Below are 18,670 nucleotides of genomic sequence, written 5' to 3'. Positions count from 1 at the left end.
CGAAGCACAAAACCACGAGGCTGAATGCATAAGAAACGCCGCTTTAGTAAAGAAATTATGCATTTTACGGTGTATATTTCTTGCAGTGAAGATCTTCCACTACCGTCTGTTGTTTCATTGTGTACACAATTCCGTAGAGTGCAGAGCTGGTTACCCTCTCACACGGCAGTGCAGATGGCTATGTGAGCTGATTTCTTATAGATGCGCTGCCCCGTGTTGGATGATCACCGAGACATGGTCAGCTAAGTCCAGAAGGGTTCGCCAGAGAAGCTTCCCTTTAACGAGTACTGCAATATGAAATTGAACTGGAGAATAAAATTTGCGATGGCAGTAACTCATACCTTAGTTTAGCCCAAACTGAAGCCCAAAGCATAAATCCAAGAGAAAGCCTAGTACGTGAATTATGAGGTCCCGAGATTTTATATTCCTCGTTATTGCCAATGAAAAAAAAAGCGCTCATGCGACAAGCTTTGTGAGCGCGTTAAAGAATCTCAAGATGTCAAAACTAATGGGGAGCCAACCGCTGCGGCGCCTCTCAAGCCCAGACGATACGTTTCGAAGCGCAAAACAAAAGAAAGGTTCACTCTTGAGGACGAAGGCTACCCGTCGCCTTCGCGAAAGGACGCACATGCGGGCGAACGCAGGAAGCCCGTAGACAGTTTGTGGAACGCCTGCCACAGGCCGGATAGAATTTCCTGGAATGTTCCGAGTGGCAGGTAGCGTGTTGAGGCCTATGAACGCAAGTTTGGTTCCCCACAACGGGTCACGTGTACGTTGGGAACATGTATAAATAAATTGAAATTGAAATTAAAGTTTTGGCATGACGTTTGTGCCATGAAGGAATAGTATAATGCTGCTTATCCAATGCGGTGATGGTGGGTAACCTTGACTGAAGGAGATGCAGCTTTTGTCGGGACACGTTTTTCCGGATTTCATCAAAGAAAACTACACCAAAAGTAGGGAAGCCAACCAAAAAGCGCGGCTCGCTGCGTTGTCTTGAGGACTGGTGTAGCAATCCCGTGCGATGGTGATAGCATGGCCAAGGTATATATAGCTTCGCAGATTCTATCTAGAGTATTCATTCGGTCACGCGATCGGGTAAGCTTGTGGCCACCCTTTGCCCGGAATATCATATGCTTGGCTCAAGAAACGTGACCGCTGTCGCCCGTGTGTATTCGGGCAAGCGACGCAGCTCTTTGCGACAGTGCTCTGTAGCTCACTAGTCTGAGAAACACATTCCTTTAAGCATATTAGGTGATTGGTAAATCAAATCTACTGTGCCTCTGGGCTTAGCTATTACAATGAGTATGAAGTACGGACGAAGGGCTCGCAGGGCCAAGGAGCAGCTGACTTCCCAGGTGGGGTCTGTGCACTAAACACCGTGCTGAATATTGCGCACCTATGTACACACTACGGCCGCAACTCTATACGTACACAAGCTGCGTACGTAGCGACACGCAGCTGCAGGTCAGGTATGTCAAACTTCGGTGAAGGAAAAACGCAAAGCTTGCAGGCGCACGGTTGGGCAGCCGGAGCTCCCTAGTGTCCGTTCCTCGCAATGGAACCAGCGTCGCCCGACTCCCACAAATGGTTTGTCGGCTTTATGCGAATGCTCTATTATTACCGAAGCCAATGGCAAACAAGGAACGAAATGCTTGGTGCGATCGGCCCCAGCATTCAAGCTAATCGCTTTCTTTGCCTATTTCGCACTTTCTTTCTCGTTGGTTGATTGTCAGGGTAGACAAGGAAAACGTTCGTCCGTTCGTTTGTTGATTCGGGCCAGGCAGTTGTCGTCAATGGCTTCTGCAGATTTTTTTTTTATCCTAAGGCCACCGTTTTGAATGGTCGTTTCTGCCGCTCCCATTCCCCGCAGTTCGCCATCAAGTCCAAGTTCAGCGGCGAGCCGAAGGCCTCCGCGTACGTCAAATTCTTCGGCAACGAGATCGCTTCGCTGCAACTGGCCGCCGGCACGGCGAGCCCCTACAGCGACCTCGTCGAGTGGCTCTCGCGCCTGTCCGACCCCAGGGGTCTGGACCTGAGCAAGAGCGTGCTGTTCGCCGACACCACGCTCACGGTGCCCGCCAGCAGCGGCCTGCCGCTTCGCGTGTCGGTCAACGGCTCGGCCACCGTCGCCCTCAAGGTGGACGGAAGCTCGCAGTTCCGCAAGGGATCCGTCGACGTCACCGGTCTCATCAAGCCCAGGTCGGAGACGCTTTCTTCATTCACAGTGCCTTATCAATTGCATCCAAGTGCGTTGAGTAAGGTGTGCAGCGTGCTGGGAAGCCTCTGTGAAGGAAACGAGCGCACAAAGTAAATTAGGCTTGTAAATACGAGCGAGAAAGTCAACTATAAATATAATGGCAACAAAAGCACACACGTGGGCTATGTGCGGACAAGCGCATAAATCAAGAGGGACCAACTCCAGTTTTCCTATTGAGATGCATGTAAAGACAGAAATTTATTTATGAGGCAACACTTTCGGTTAACTTAAATAAGATTTGTTAAATTTCAGAAAGAAATTCATATCTAGCGACTCTACAGGCTCTAAGCAGCAGAATCTTTATTTACGACGAGGAATTTTTCCATAAGTTACCTTAAATCAGAAATCATAAGAAGCCGACAGACAGCATTCAGAAAAATCAGAAAGGTTTTTAAAAGGTGAAGGACAAAGGAAACAAATATGTCATTCTGCATTAAACTCAGATGTCATAGTTCTGTAAACAATTTCTGTTAGAACATATAAGACGGACGAACTCGACAGATAATTTTACCGGCTAAATAAATATTTTACAATATTTACGAGGATTTTGCAAAAGCCTTACACACACGCACTTGTGTTATATTTCAGAGTGGTAACTAATACCTAAATTTTTCGCGCTTTGGATTTCTTTATAAGCGTTGTTTACAAAATTTCAATATGATTAGTTATTACTGAGTTACGGATTTCGAAACTTGGTACTCGCTTTTTCTTTACAAATTTAAAGCTTGCAACAATTTTCTTAAAATAATCGGCGCTGTGGTTGCCTAGAAAAATGACATCTCTGTTCCCGTATACCTATATAGGAGCTTCCGACCTCAAGTTACTTTTTAGTATTTCAAAACGAACTTGTTCTGGTCTTCAAGCAAAATTAAACTTCATGAAATAAAAAAAAATAAAGTGTAGGTTGAGTTAGCCACGTATTAACCATGCATATGAAGTTGACTATGTTTAATTGTTCTAACGCGTTTTATTCGAACTGCTTCGCCGTTGTTCTCTTCCGGATGCGCAGTGGTGCCGTTCAGCTCGCCATGCTTATGAGCGTGGATGCCCACAAGTCCACCTCTGGAGTGCGCATGGTAGCCACCATGTCTTCTTCCTGGTCCGTGGACGGCTCCCTGCAGATGCAACAGGGCCAGGCCATCAAGGCGAAGCTCAACATGCCGGAGAAGGAGATGGAGCTCATCGACGTCAAGTAAGTCACTTTGGGACAATTATTTTTGGGCACCCCTTTCAAATGGCGGCGGCGACACATAGTCACGTAACCTGCTTGACCTAATCGGATTTGGCTACTTCTATTGCAGTTTTAGCATTCTTGCCTTTCTGATCGTTTCTTTCTTCATTAGAACCTCCATATTTGTATTGCACAGTTACTATGCATGTCATGACTGTGGTTCTATCGGTCTCTTTGCCGCTGTTTTTATTTCATGCCTACTCTAAAACATATCACTTATATCGATTAGTGACTAGGTATTGCTTCCATCTACTTTGATTCACAATGCTTCTGGAAGGTGGGCGTTCTTTACGGTTCTTGCGGGGTAAATATCTTGAGATTGTACTAGGATACGCTGAGCAGCATCCTCGCCTTGCAGAGACGTTCGCCTGCAAGCCCAAACGGCCTCTTGAAAGCAGTAAAACTCGTAGAGTCTGAAGGACCTCGAGCACAAGGAACATTTCCTTTTCTTGCTCGAAATATTGCCCTACAGCATGAAACGGGGAAAACACGTTATACGTGCAGTGGTAGTTTGTTACATTCAGCGAAGTCCAGCAGGAATCCACAGTGTGGACCACGGTGCGTAGAGGTGAAAACTTTTCGAACACGCCGGGGCTCACGCCACGCCGAACCGCCGCAGGAGCAAGATATTCCTGGTGAACGGCGCCTCGGAGCTGGAGCACCGCAACGAACCGCAGAAGAAGCTGGAGACGGAGGCGTGCACGGGCTCGGCCGTGGAGCGGGCGCTGGGCCTGCGGCTGTGCGGGCGCGCCGAGTTCCCGGTGTCGAGCCAGACGTACCGCTCGCCCATGTACCCGTTCAGCGGCAACGCCGAGCTCAGCCTGCGCCTCGTCAAGGCCGACCCGACCCTGACGTCGTACGAGTTCGAGTACGGCTTGACGAACACCAAGGTGAGCTCCGCGTTCGAGTGACGCACGAGGCAAGTGGCCGATGTTGGGTTTTGATGAGAAAACGTGCCCGACTAATGTGCAAAAGACAACGACAACAACAACAAAATTGACTACTAGGGTGTAATAACGAAACGAAACGCACCAGAACGGAGTAGTGGTAGATACGGACCGCTTTCGTGCTACATCGTGAAAGAGACGCAGACCAAGAGAGACGATTCAAGCACTTCCAACTAAAAGTTTATAGAAAACGAGCGAATATTTTAGATGTAGCGAAACGTATAAAAAGAAGAGCGATCGTAAACAACAAAGTGTGGCGCAAATGTGAGAGCAAGAAGCATTCGGTAACACAGAGCAAATATAATACCCGTGTTTAAGCTTTATAAATAAAAGGTAAATCAGGCCTTCAAACCGGAGGTAAAGGAGAATTTAAAGTTGCTTAATCTCACCAGGAACACACATTCTGACATCACAAGCTGCACGGAACAGTGGAACGTAGTCACTCCGCGTGCCAATTATTCTGCACTAAAGATATCATACACACTACCAACACTTTTAAATTTGTTTCTGAAATCAACTCTTGATATTTAACTGATGTGCGAGCTTTACGCCAAAATTTTGTCACTCAATCTCTTTAAATAATTGAAGAGCGCAATTTTCAGGAAATTTCTGTTTGTGCATTTATTTTTTAGCATATTTCACATGTAGTCAATTGCTATGTATATATATATATATATATATATATATATATATATATATATATATATATATATATATATATATATATATATATATATATATATATATATATATATATTCTGTTCAATCGCTGTTTGCCTTGTAAAGGAGGCTGCGGGCTCTAGTCAAGTCGCTTGCCTCTAAAGCGACTTTTACCCGCAGTCTCCTCCATCACTGATGGAAATAGAGAAATTACTATTATTATTATTATTATTATTATTATTATTATTATTATTATTATTATTATTATTATTATTATTATTATTATTATTATTATTATTATTATTATTAGATGTCCACGACATCTTGGAGCCTGAATCCCACTTCAACATCCTGCGTTTTATTATATGCTTCCTTTTCTTCATTTTTCAAAGATCACAGCGAACACTGTGCTCTTCATTCAAAGGGGTTCACTGTACTGATGAGTTCTTGAACGCTTGTTCTATCCCTTCTCTTTTATATTCGTTGTGTCTTGTGGTGCAAAAAAAAATATATAAAGCAGTGCCAGCCACCGCTAGTAATCCATTGCCAACAAATTAGCCATGTGGTCTCCATGGGAGTCAAATCAAAAGTTTGCGCTGTTCCCACTTAAAGCAGATGTTGCACTGCCGTATGTCTCTAAGCGCGCTTGCGGCATAGTGGGCGCTTTTTTCAGCGGCTTAATTCCATCTAGGCGCACACATAAGCTCCGACAACTCCCACTGCACCGTAGGTCTTCCAAAGTACATGCGAGGGCTGTTGTCGCGAAGACACCATCGAACGCATTCTGCGTGACTGTCCTCGCTTTAGTGTGCAGAGACGATCCCTCACGACCAAGCTAGCTCGCTTTGATAGCAAACGATGATCGGAAGAAATCAAATAGGAATGCCGGCCTCCCTACTTATCGTACCAGAGCCCGACGAAGGTACTGCTACAGTTCTTAAGTGCAACAATCCTACAAAAACAGCTGCAGCCTGAATCGGTGTTCATTGCGCTGCAAGGGACCCCGTGCTGCTATAGTGTGCCGGGATCGTGGCCGGTGGTTATGGCGTGTCGGCGTTCTCTCCATCTCTATTTATGCCCACTCTCTAAGCTTTAATCATATCGTAAAATATGACATAACACGGCAAACATCGCAAAAATGGTTCAAAAGATTAAGGGTAGAGACGACACAGCACCTTCGTCTGTTGCCCTGACCGTTTGATACAGCCACTGCGAGATGAAGACCCAGTCGTTTATCCCGTTTTCGCGCTGTTTTTCTGGTTATGTCGTCCCACCTACAATCCCGGCTAACAACCATTTCAATGCGCCCTTCTCCAATGTAGGGGGTAGCAAACTGACTGTTCCGTTCTCGTTGACCTCCTCGCTTTCCTTCCTTTCGTCTGTCGCCTGTCTCCTACTGCGGCGCACTGTCCTCAAAACGGCCAACGCATTTTGCGCGACCCGCTTCGCCAGGACCTCGTGAGCGCCGTTCTGAGCGTGAACACGCCGGGAACCAAGACGGATCGCGAGATCACGGCATCGCTGCAGCACAACCTGCGGGACGGCACTGTGGCGCTGAAGCTGAAGACGCCGCCAAAGAAGCTCGCCATCGAAGGTGAGCCAGCGCGCCGCCCTAAAATCCGTCATCGCCACTTGCGCACCCATGAGAATACAAATTGCTAATAAAGTTTAAATAGAAAAATAAGCTCCAATGCAGGGAGCACTAAAATCATTTTCACTTCTAGATCAGTTTCAGTTTGTTGAGCATTCTTTTTCACACAATGGAATGTTAAAATACAATGATGCAACATTCATATACAGTGATATGGGTTACACAAAAAAAAAGAAATAAAATGATACAGTGAGAAAGATGCAAGGACAGGAATTAAAAGCTGCTGAGACAGAAGCTAAATGGAAACACTTCACTGGCTGTGCGCGGTGAACACATATATCCTGTGCGGGGTGATTCCTGCCAGTTACTGTCTTTGGAAACAAATACTTCAGACAGTTACTGCGATTGTGGAAAGGCCTGATTGTTAACCTGTGACTCATGCCTATAGTAGCATATATCCTCGAAACACAACAGAAAAAAGTGAAGAGATGTTCACCTTGCAATGTCCATTAATTATTGGATACAAAAATTACACCATCAAAATTTGAATAATTTGAGAGATTGTCGGAAGCCCAGCTTCCTTTAATACTGCTCTTATTGCAACACACTCGTTTGTTTTCCTGGTTTTCAGGCCAGTACAATTTCGACGAGAAACTGAAGAAGCTGAACCTGCAAGCCAAATCGGACGATGAGGCCTTCCTTAAGCTTATCACCGAGCTGAGGGCAGATGCTTCTTCGGTGAGTGCCGTATTGCCTAGTGTTACCGGGACTGAAAGAGGTGTTTTGTGTCGTGAAAAAAATCCGAGGCATCCTATGCTCGCTTCCGCTCTTAAATTGAGGTCGCTGATGATCCCTTTCCTGGGAACACAAGCCGTGTGCACATGGCGTGATTTAACCGTATATGATAATGTAGTGACTCATATCTTCAAGCTTATAGAAACTATACCACTCGCTTCTCAAATACAAACTCATGACACTACGTAAGCAGGAAGGTTGGGAAACACTCAGACGATACTTTGACACGGTACCAAAACTCTCTTCATTATGATAGACCTGAAGTCATTTGCAGTATTGCGATGTGATGATAAAAAGAAAACTAAATAATTGAATTCTGAGGTTTTGCGTGCCAAACTCACGATCTGATATTGAGGCGCGCCCTACTTCTGTTTGACCAGCTGCGATTCTTTAACGTGCATGTTATTCTAACTAAACGAGCATTTTTCTTTTTCATTTGACCCACATAGAAATGCGACCGTCGTGGCCGAGATAAAACCCATCGCTTCGAGCTCAGCAGCATTACCGCCACTACGCTACCGCGCGGCGTTGACGTCATGATGCAGAGCACAATTTCTCCTTCTAGTGCAGCAATAAGGCTACACTTGATGACGCCGCTCATTAAAGAAATACGTGGTACCCGAATTCCCGCCACAGCGATGGCAGCCACCAAATAACAGAAGCGAATCTCGAAGGCTATGCTTTTGCTAACTGCACGCACCAGAAGCAATTGCAAAGCCTGAATCAGGTTGTAGAGATCAAGCTCAAACAACACTTTTAAGCAAGAGGGCTGCGTGCATTTCTTCTGGCTGTGTCGCGTGTGACAACCACAGCGGTCGTCGGAGAGAATGATTGTGTCATGATGGACGTCATGTTGCGGAAACGTCCTTGGCCACGAAACCGAAGCTAGGCCCATATTCCCAACAAAAGAAAACTTGATAGAATTGTTCGAAAGAGAAAATTCCAGCCAATCCCGATGCTGGAAATATCATTAGCGAATGCGATAAGCCAAGAGAAATTAGCACTTACAACTGAAAAGCTTTGTTAATTCGACTGAATTAGCTTTGAATACACAAAACATTTTCCATTGTGCTCTTTGCCATTAGTCGACCGCCATCGCTAATAACATGTTCAACATAGCGATTGCCTGGAATTTGCTCCTACGAACAACTTTAAAGAGCCTTTTTGTGAATACGGGCTCAGGGGCTGAATTCGCAAAGCTTTCCGTTCTTAAGTGCAGATTGCCATTGTGCACCCGCCGTCACTAATAATATATTTAACACCATGATTGGCTGACGCCTGCTTTTACGAACAGTTTTAACGTAACCATGTTTGTGTGAATCCAGCCCCAGATTCCGACGTGAAACGCGGTTTATTAAAGCGGCCCGCATGCGTCGAAGCCTCGAGTCTCACTGGCTCGCCTTTCTTGCAGGGTGACGACGGTATGAACAAGTACACGCACGTGACCGAAGTGACTTACCACGGCGAAAAGATGGTGCTCGTCAACGGCCAATGGGCAGCCGCCAAGGGCCGCAAGTACAGCGGCAGCGTCAGCATCGAGAAACTCACCGAGCAGCCCGTCCAGATGACAAGTGAGCGCGCGCGCTGCCTTCGTTTCGAATGTTTCACCCAACAGCGCCGAACGTACAGCTCTAGATACACTGAATTTCGGGCCTCGTAATGTTGATTTACGCGCTAGAAACTTGACGGGAAACCTATAGTAGCATTATTGACATGCTCAAGCGAAGTTTCAAATGTCGATAGCTAAGCCAATCAATTGCTAAACAGCAGGTCGCTGGTCGACTAACCAATATATAATGCGAAATTCATGGACTTCTCGTACTGAAGTAGTTATCGCGGCCAGAAATAAATCTGGATAAGTTGTTTTAATTTTCTTTTCTGTAGAATGGCGTTTTGTTTTATGGGGCTAGATGTGTTTTCACAGCGAACAGCTGTTCGCTTCCTGTCCTCGTCGCACGCACTGTATAGATGCGGCGAGCGCAACAAGGGAGACTGCAGCTTTTTTTGTAGAAAGAGAACAGCGAGAGGGTAAATCTTTTCGTGAAACGGCAACATTGCATTGAACCGACACTCTTGCAAAAATCGTTCATATTATTCAACCGCATTTCAACCGAAACCGCATTATCGCAGCGAAAAGTCAATAAAACGCAACATATCTTATACGACGGTTTTTATTAGGCCGGGAGCGACGTGCAGGATTGTTCAATATTAAATATGACACCATCAAAGTGGAGGAAAGTTCGTGAAATAAAGAAACTGTCATCCGTCCTACTTTACCGCGAAGCTACAAAAGAAAGCCTCGCGAGTTTTTCAGAAAGAAAGCTTCGCAGTGGGAGGAAAAACTCCTACTGGTCCGTGATTTGAACCCGGGGCCAACGCGAACCCGGAAACTATTCATCGACTTTCCTCCACTTTGCGGACTTGTGCAGAACCGATTTCCTGCATTCCACGACCCAGTTCTCGGAGTTGTCTGCGCATTCGCCCTCGGCCTGCTATGTGCTCGCCTCCTGGTTAGCTGAGATGGTAGAGCGACCGCCCCTTTAAAGCGTTGTTCCCGGGTTTTAATCCCGTACCACGACGAGTTTTTCTGCGAAGCCTTCCTTCAGAAAAAAAAATCGTGTTTCCTTTGTGGCATCGTTCTAGAGGAGACTGGGTGGCGAGTTATTTCGCCTCGCTGTCACAGGCCTTCCTTCCCTCGACCGACGCTCGCGCGCGCGCAATGGCGCAGGCAAGCGCGCTCACTGGCGCGTTTTTCTCGCCGCGTCTCGCAGTGGACCTGGACCTGACGGACAAGCGCCGCGTGCGCTACGAAGGCTCCGTGCGCTCGTTCTTCGTCAACGGCGCCGTCAGCGGCTACACCCAGACGGGAGACAACTGGTCCACCAAGGCCGACGGAGAGCTCAGCCTCATGGGCGGCCGGGTCGAGAAGGTCGGCTTGACGGCCAAGTTCCGCGACCTGTCGTCGGGCTCGCTGGCCAAGTACAGCGGTGCGGCCTCCTTCCAGAACACTCTCCACCCGGCGCTCAACACGGAGCTGCAGTGGGACTGTCAGAGGACCGACGGACAGCTCGAGAACTCGCTCCAGATCGTGCGCGGCGAAGGTGGCAAGAAGGCCGGCAACACCATCAAGGTTCGTCGAACGGCGGCTCCGTTATAGATACGCGACTCACGGGAGGCACGGTGCCGACGGGACACGCGAAGCGACAGAGCAAACGCAGACACGGTGCTACTAACAAATGATAGTATATGGTAACCTGGTGGATACACGTAAACCAGGTAGAACTAAGCTGTACGGTTTAACGCGCCGGCACGGTGAATTTTGAGTGACGGGATAGCGGGAGGCTCCGGATAAATTTTGACGGCCTGGAACTCCATTACATGCGCCTAAATTTAAGTACTCGAGCGTTTCTGCATTTCGCCCCCAATAGAAATTGGGTCAACGAGGGCGGCATTCGAGCACGCGACCTCGTACTCAGCAGTAGAACGCCATAGCCACTCCATGAGCGCGGCTAATAAATATTGCTTATATTTCAGTTCATTTAGGATTATTACAAAGTAGAATGTACTCCGGGCGTAGACATAAATATATCTCGAAATGGATTACCGATGGATATCCGCCTGTCAGGCAACCACAAGGGGTCAAAAAATTGCGTGCATAGCAAAGCCTGCATTAGCATTCATTAGCGATGCAACAGTCTGTCAAAGACTCTTACATCAAGAAACTGTCAAAATTAACTTCAATATGCAACATTACGGTCATCGATGTACGTACGTGAAGACAAAATTCAAGCCATGTGTTTAAACAGAGGGAAGGCGTAAGCACAAGATGAATCACACAGCCCGAACGACCCGCTAAAAGTCATTCAAATATGTTTGAGTAGGAAGTGATACCGAAGTTGGTTTAGGAGATCCGGTTATATTTTTTTCCTGACTTTGATGGGCTTCTTTTTTTTCGAACTTTTAACGTGTTTCTTTTTTTTCTTCAGTTTTCAACTGTTCAACTCGGTTCGAGAAACTCAAAGAATGGGCAGGCTTGCCCCAGCTCTACAGGCGGCCTCTAGTGGGGTCAACTGCTATCAAACAATAATCCTTACGTGCCTTTTATTGTGGTTCATATGCACAACAATAGTATAAGTCGCAAAAACCGAATTTCTAGTAAAACCAGGTGTATGAGGACTGGAGTCGATAGACTTGATACCCTCGTTTTTTCCACTCGCTGATTAGCTTAACCATTGTATTAGTGGCCAACAATTTGACGTTCTTTACCAATTTTGAGAGAAGGTATTCGCGTTGCCTAGTTATGTAATACAGCCAACGCGCTTGCTGGTGAAAGTGAAGCTCATAGCGGACGCATCTACCAAAGCTTTTAATCACTGTGAGTGTCACCGTGTTAACAGCCGTTTCTCAGGTTCAATGACTATTTAAAAAGAACAAAGTTCTTTGCCTTTCTGCTAGGCAAGAGCTTCTACAAGCGGACACTTTATCGTTACAGTGAAGAGCGTGTAGATTTCTTTTGTAGTACACGTACCACAAATGCACGTTTAATGCGTTTGGCATTCAGACTCGAGCTAAGTTGACGTGTTAGTTATAAAGAATCTATGATGCACAGTTTATGTACCTATAGCAGAAGTTAGCACTTAGTATAGGGACACAGCATGCGCTATCGGTAACGCATCCCTTAGCAGAGATACCTCAGTGGAGAAACCAAGGCAGCCTGACGTATGATGATTGACGCTTCACCTTCTTCTTTCTCTATTTCCAGCTCCAGCAGATTGCTCGCTACACTGGAACACTGGCAAACAACAACGCGGGTCTCTCGCTCAAGCTGAAATACCCTCAGAAGCGTATTGATTGGCAACTAGAGATGAAGCATGAAAACACACCAACCAGCCTCGTTAATCGCATGGACATAACATACGCTCCCTCAAGGCAGATCAACACCGTCATTGACATTTCGACTTCGCCTGAGGCCAAGGCCAACCTCCAGCTCGCCTATCCGGGCCGCGAAATGAGGATGAGTGCCAACTACCACAGCAGCACATCAGATGAATACCGTGGCGACGTCCTTCTGCAGTGGAACAGCGACAAAAAGATCGAGGCTTCTGGAACATTCAAGCCTGGTTATGACAGACGTCAGTACAGCCCTAGTTTCGAGGCTGAGATACGAATTCCGAACAAGCGTCCCGTCACCGTCAGTGGATCGTTGAGGGCGTCGCGAGGATACTACTCCATCAACGCTGCGTCACAGTGCAGCCGCGGGAAATACGAACTGAACGGTTCCTATCGCTCCGCGGATGCCTACAACCACAACGTTGAACTTAGGGTGAACACACCCTACGACATTTACTCGGCAGCCGGAGGTATGAAGACTACCTCGGAGAAAATTGCCGCCAATGTCAACATGAAGCTCGGACGTCACCGCGACGTACTAGCCACTGCTGAGCTTACGGCGACAAGACAGAGCAGAACAATCAACGTCGAATGTAAGTGGGATGCCGCCCGCGACGCCTCAAGGCGTGCCAGCATCAATGCCGAAGTCACTCGAGTCCCGGGAGGATACAACGCTAAGTTCGCTGTCAAGTGCCCAAAGCAGGACATCCGAGGAAGCGTGGCTACAAGAATCGAAGGCAGGGCAGACACACCCCTTCGTGTGAGCAGCAGCGGAGAGCTCGAGTGGATGCCACGTAAGAAGATGACTTACGCTACCAGCCTGGACTGGAACCCCGATTATAGGCGACGTGCTCTCAAGGCCGACGCTCAAATTACTACCCCGTTCTACTCTGTCGACAAAATCGGCTTCGTGTTGACCCACAACGACGACGGCCGAGAGTGGAACACGGAAGCCAAAATGACGCTCCCAAGAAACCGCATTCTCGCTCTTTCCACCGACGGTCTTTTCCAATCAGACCGAGCCCGCAGAACCGCTCAAGCAACAGTGAAGCTTCAGACGCCATACAATAGTCAGTACAGCCTGGAAGCTGTTCACGCGGCGAGCTACTACGACACTAACAACAAGATTTCTCTTCGGTGGGCCGAAGACAAGGTTCTTTCCGCCGAAGCCAGTGGCGCCTACGGCCGCGGATTCCTAAGGGCGAAGGCCGAGACTTTGACTCCCGTACCAGGGTACGAGAGGTTGACCGCTTCACTGGAGCACACACACGCGCCTGAAAGCATCAAGTGCCAGGCTGTCGCGCAGTGGACGAGCTACAAAAGAATTACTCTTGACATTGAAGGTCAGGTGAACAGGAATGGTGAGAAAGGTAGCCTCGATGGAAAGCTACGTGTAACGACACCGTTTCAGGGTGCGGAGCAATTGACGTCGCAGCTCAGCTTCAGTAATGACGCACGCAAGACTATCGCCGACTTCGAGGCCACCCGAAACAGGGATAAGATTGCCGGTGGATTCATGATGACTCTCTCGAAATCGCGCTATGACGTAGCCCGTGAAATGAAAATTCATCTTGCCAGCCCTATGCACGGATACGAAAACCTTGAAGCAAGCGGATCGTACTCAGTGAACCCGGAGAAGTTCAGTGCTGTCTTGTCGGCACGACTCCCCTCCAGCAAGAAGGTGTCGATGCGAAGCGAAGGTAGAATCGGATCCATCCACGACTTCACTTCGCTTCTCCACGTCCAGCTACCGGTGCGCAACTTCGAACGAATTAACCTCGAGGTCTCCCACTCTGCCACAAATCGCAACGTTAAGTCCACCGGTCATCTAGTCGTTGGACCTAAGGCGTTCACCCTGGAAGCGAACGGTGATTACGTATTTGGTCGAGGAAGCCATGAAATCACGGGGAAAATGCTGATCACAACGCCAATTCGAGGCTACCAACAGATAAGCATTGACTTGAAGCAGACAAGATCAGGCATCAACTATGACACAAGCTTCCAATGTACAAGCAGCAGCTCATCGCTCACCTTGAGCCACCACCTCATGATTCGAGACATCGGAAACTTCGAGCACAGTCTTGAATTGTCAACGCCATTCGCTGCCCTACCAACGCTAAACATCAGAAACAAGAATCAGGTCCAGAGAAGTATAGTCCACCACAGCAGCGAAATGGAATGGCAAAACAATAAGATGCTGTCACTGACAATCGACGCTTCCGCCACGCAGTCCCGCTACGCCAACGAAGCGGAGGCCAAAATTCAAATGTTTTCGCCGTGGCGGGTCCTCAACAGTGCTACTGTAAATGCTAAGTACAGTTCTAACAGCCAAGAAGTCGCACCAAAAATTAACGTGGAATGGAACCGCAACAACTTCATGTCGATTGACGGTACGCTCAGAACACGAGGCTACCTTGCTGCTGAAGGCAAGTTAGCACTGTCTAGCACAATCAGGCCACTCCAAGCTATAACGCTTAACGTAAAATATGATATCGCCAACGAGCAGAAGTCTGGCGAAATGTCCGTACAATGGGATCCTCGGCCCGAAAATATCATCACTCTCACGGCCACGGGTTCACGCAGACATCGCAGTGCCGACATAGATTTCTCTCTCACCACTCCCATTCGAGGCTACGAGCGAATCCAACTGCTGGGAAACGTGGCAGCTGACGAGCGAAAAATAAACGGATTGTTGTCGCTGGCGTCACAATGGAAAAAATACGAACTTACAGCTGAGCTCAAGAACACGCGCTTTGGTTCTGCCATAGAAATGTCACTGAACACTCCTCTCCGCGGCCTTGAGAAACAAAAGCTGTACAGCGAATATAACCTTCACTCCAACAAGATAACCTCAAGGATCAACGCGGAATGGCAGGGAAAGACAATCAATGCCGAGTCCGAAGTGCTGAAAACTGAGAGCGAAGTAAAGGCAAATGTTATCGTCAATACGCCATTCCAGGTCATGAAAAACGTTCACATAACTCTAAGCGGTAGTTCTCTCCCAACCTCCAAGACAATCGCTGGTGCAGTTCAATTGGACAAGCAAAAGTTTGAGCTTACTGGCTTTTTGGATACTTCCAGCCGCTCGGTAAAGCTAGAGTTCCGAAGCCCTATTGAAGGCATGGAATTACTTCAGTTTAACAGCGACCTGCAAGAACACAGCCGAAACATCAAAGGAAATCTCTCTGTGCGTTGGTCTCCAAATGGCGCCATCACGCTAAAAACTGAATCGGTGGCTCCTTTGTCTTACGATATCGCTCTGACGACTCCCTTCGAGGGATACCGCCGGTTAAGCCTGCGCACTTCCCTCGATCTTGCTCGAGAAAACAAGAGAGCAAGTATTGTACTGGAAAAGGAGAGCCAAAAGATTTCTTTGACAGGATTCGTTGTTTACACTGAACGGGAGTCGCGGATTGACATTGACCTGGCAACCCCTATTGAGGCCCTGGAATTTGTGAAAATATCCGGGAACCTCAAGTCGAACGGCATGAGTGACGTAACGGGGTCGCTCGTGCTTAAATCTCCCATCAGCCTCTTCGGAGACGTGAACTTCCTTGCTGAATATCAGAAACTGGAGCAGTTGGAGCGATTGATGCTGTCTGCTAACGCCGTCTCTTGGAAGTATGAGATTAGTGCAAGACGGTCATTTAATGACATATCTATGTCAGAGGCAAGCCTTCATACTGAGTACTCACCTATCAACGAGAAGAGCTCCATTTTAGATATAAACGTCAAGAGTGAAGGTTTGAAGGTTATTACCGGGAAATTTTTGCTTTCACATAATGGACGTGATCATTCCTTCATGTTGAACTTGAAAAACCATGGTCCATACGAAGGTTCCATTGAAATTAGGTGCCCCAACTTGCCCGGAAACAGATCAGCTTTCAGCTACGTCGTGAACGCTCCCAGTAAATACTATGTAGATTTTAAGGTAACGGGCGAGCACGCACTGAAGACGCACATAATCGACGGCAGCTTCGAGAACAGGTTCTCCGAGATAGAGACGCAGCTCAGAGTGAACTGCCCTCTTCTTCGGCAGGGACCCGCGGCTGCGCGTCTTCTCCTCTCGTCAGGGAGCCGCGACAGCGTCAAAGCTGTGCTCAGCTTGGGCTTCGAACGGAACATGAACACCATCAGCGTCGAAGGCAACTGGGATCACCGACTGGCAAAGGGTAAGATGGACATTGAATCCAGCTATCTGCCCGGCGGCACAGTCAAGGCTGAAGGCGACATCACGATGAACCGGCAAGGGGCTGTCCTCTCCGTCACTCTCGAAAACGCACGAGACACCCATCGGCTCACCGGAAACTGGAAGCGAGTTTCTGGAACCGCCGACGCACAGCTCAGCATCGAGTCTCCATTGCTCAAATCCAGGACCTTGACTGGAAGTTTCAATTTCAGAAACGATGACAGGAGTGGCCGCGTCGAATGCTCGCTCATCTTTTCCACACCACGCGAGAACTTCAATACCTTCATGGCCTTGTCGGCACGTGACCTCAACGCCATGGAAGGCAACGTGAAAATTGAAACGCCTTTTGAGATTCTCCGCTTCGCCGACGTGAACGCCAGATTTAGCAATGTGCAAAACAGAGCTGTTGACTGGTCCTTGGCCATAAAGTCTTCGGCCTCCTGGCTTCAAAACGCGGATTTATCGGGAAAAGTGCGAAGACAGGAAGGATCCGTGGAGGCCACAATCCAAGGACGCCTGCCCACCAGAACGCTCTCCAACTTCGAGTCAACTTTCGCATGCACACACAACAGCGACTTCACAACCATGTCACCTCGGTTGAGCATCGTTATCCCTGGCGTCACCTACACAAGCGAAGCGGAAATCCGGCTCTACCCTCGAGACTACTCCGTTAGCGCGAGCCACGAGTGGGGACCACGTCGCAAGATCCTGGCTACTCTTGCTGTGAAGAAGCCAAATGGAGCTTTCAGCGTGCACACGGCGCTTACCACACCTTTCCAGAACATGGAGCGTATTGAGGCAGGCATGACGTGTGGTAGGGATGGAGAAAAGCGAACATTCCGGGCGACGTACAAGGGACCGTGGAACCAGCTGTACGAACTACAGCATGCCAACAGCTACCACGGACCACTCAACTTCCTCTTCGACAACAGTCTTGTAACTCCTCATGTCGGATTCCGCTCCATACACTTCAAAGTTCTGCAGCAGAGCAGTCGTTCCCGCCTGGTAACTGACATCGAGTACAACCTCGAAGCTGCGAAGGCTGCTTTGCGCGTCGACCACGACCGAAGAGACCAGAAAGGCAGCATCGTAGCGACCACCAGCGCACAAAAGCTTCGTAGTCTCCGGGCAGCATATGAGCTCAGCCTCTACAAAGTGGACGGCGAAGTTAACCTCAATGATGAGAAGGTTCTGAAAATTTCTGGTGCTGCCGAGCACGTGAAAAGTCTTCGCGCTCACAGGTGCACCCTCTCTATTCACGTACCAGCTCTGCGTCTCGCGGTCGAAGGAGGCTACAAACCCGTCAACTCCGGCAGTGAATTCAATGCGAAGTTCAACTCGGCTCGGCGCAGCATTGAACTGCAGACCCTCTGGCAGAACCACCCCTACAGTCTCGTCCATCAGGCGTCGCTAAAATGGGGTCAAGACCGCGGCGAAGAGTTCTCCTACGATCTCAGAAGTACCCGCAGTACGCGGCGCGACCTGGCCAACACGGACGTCTCGTGCAAGGTGAACTTTCCCTTGAGGTCCTTTGAGGTGCGGGCCAGCCAAAGCCAGAGGAAGAACATCGACAGCTTGTCCTGTGAGTTCTTTTGGGACGCCGCTCGCGACCAGAGTAAACACGTGACCTTGACAATGGAACACCAGAACCTAAGCAGCAGATCGGCTTGGGCGCACAAGATTTCTGCCTCCATCAAGCACCCAAGGCTTAACAAGGTAATACATCATTCTGCATGCCAGATCACTCAAAGGCACTTTTAATTCTCAACGATGCCGACAATGGAAACTCCAATAGTTGAATTACTGCTGCAGTGGTTGAATTCCTTGCTTTTCACAAGTAAGCATAGAGTAGCTACGAAATGGGTGACACTATAAGACAGGAAAGTGAGTAACTGCCAAAAGAAAAATAAATATTTTGAGCAAGCACGCATATAGCCATGCACGTCTCACTGCGCGTGCTTTCTTTAGCAACTGTGGAATCTGTAGTTAAGGAAATTCTTTAAGCGGTGGTCTTGTAGGAACATTTTCTGATACTCTAAGGAGTGTTGAAAAAATGTGTAATTATTTAGCTAGAACTTTATGGCACTCTGAGTTGGGTGCAGTGTTA

General features: G+C 48.1%; 1 protein-coding gene across 1 annotated transcript in view; it reads left to right on the top strand.

Annotated features, from left to right (window-relative positions):
- LOC135911247 (uncharacterized) overlaps nucleotides 1-18,670 on the top strand; it is a 71,772-nt gene that overhangs the window by 30,411 nt on the left and 22,691 nt on the right. Inside the window, exons 14-21 of the mRNA XM_065443440.2 lie at nucleotides 1,874-2,202; nucleotides 3,270-3,452; nucleotides 4,111-4,381; nucleotides 6,551-6,692; nucleotides 7,321-7,427; nucleotides 8,896-9,055; nucleotides 10,256-10,614; nucleotides 12,247-18,279. Of these exons, the coding sequence (XP_065299512.1) occupies nucleotides 1,874-2,202; nucleotides 3,270-3,452; nucleotides 4,111-4,381; nucleotides 6,551-6,692; nucleotides 7,321-7,427; nucleotides 8,896-9,055; nucleotides 10,256-10,614; nucleotides 12,247-18,279 (7,584 nt within the window). The remainder of the gene's footprint in view (nucleotides 1-1,873; nucleotides 2,203-3,269; nucleotides 3,453-4,110; nucleotides 4,382-6,550; nucleotides 6,693-7,320; nucleotides 7,428-8,895; nucleotides 9,056-10,255; nucleotides 10,615-12,246; nucleotides 18,280-18,670) is intronic.

The sequence above is a fragment of the Dermacentor albipictus genome, chromosome 9 (assembly GCF_038994185.2).
Source record: "Dermacentor albipictus isolate Rhodes 1998 colony chromosome 9, USDA_Dalb.pri_finalv2, whole genome shotgun sequence".
Classification (NCBI taxonomy): Eukaryota; Metazoa; Arthropoda; class Arachnida; order Ixodida; family Ixodidae; genus Dermacentor; species Dermacentor albipictus.
The sequence above is the reverse complement of the archived record's forward strand: the minus strand, read 5'-3'. Positions and strand labels throughout refer to the sequence as shown.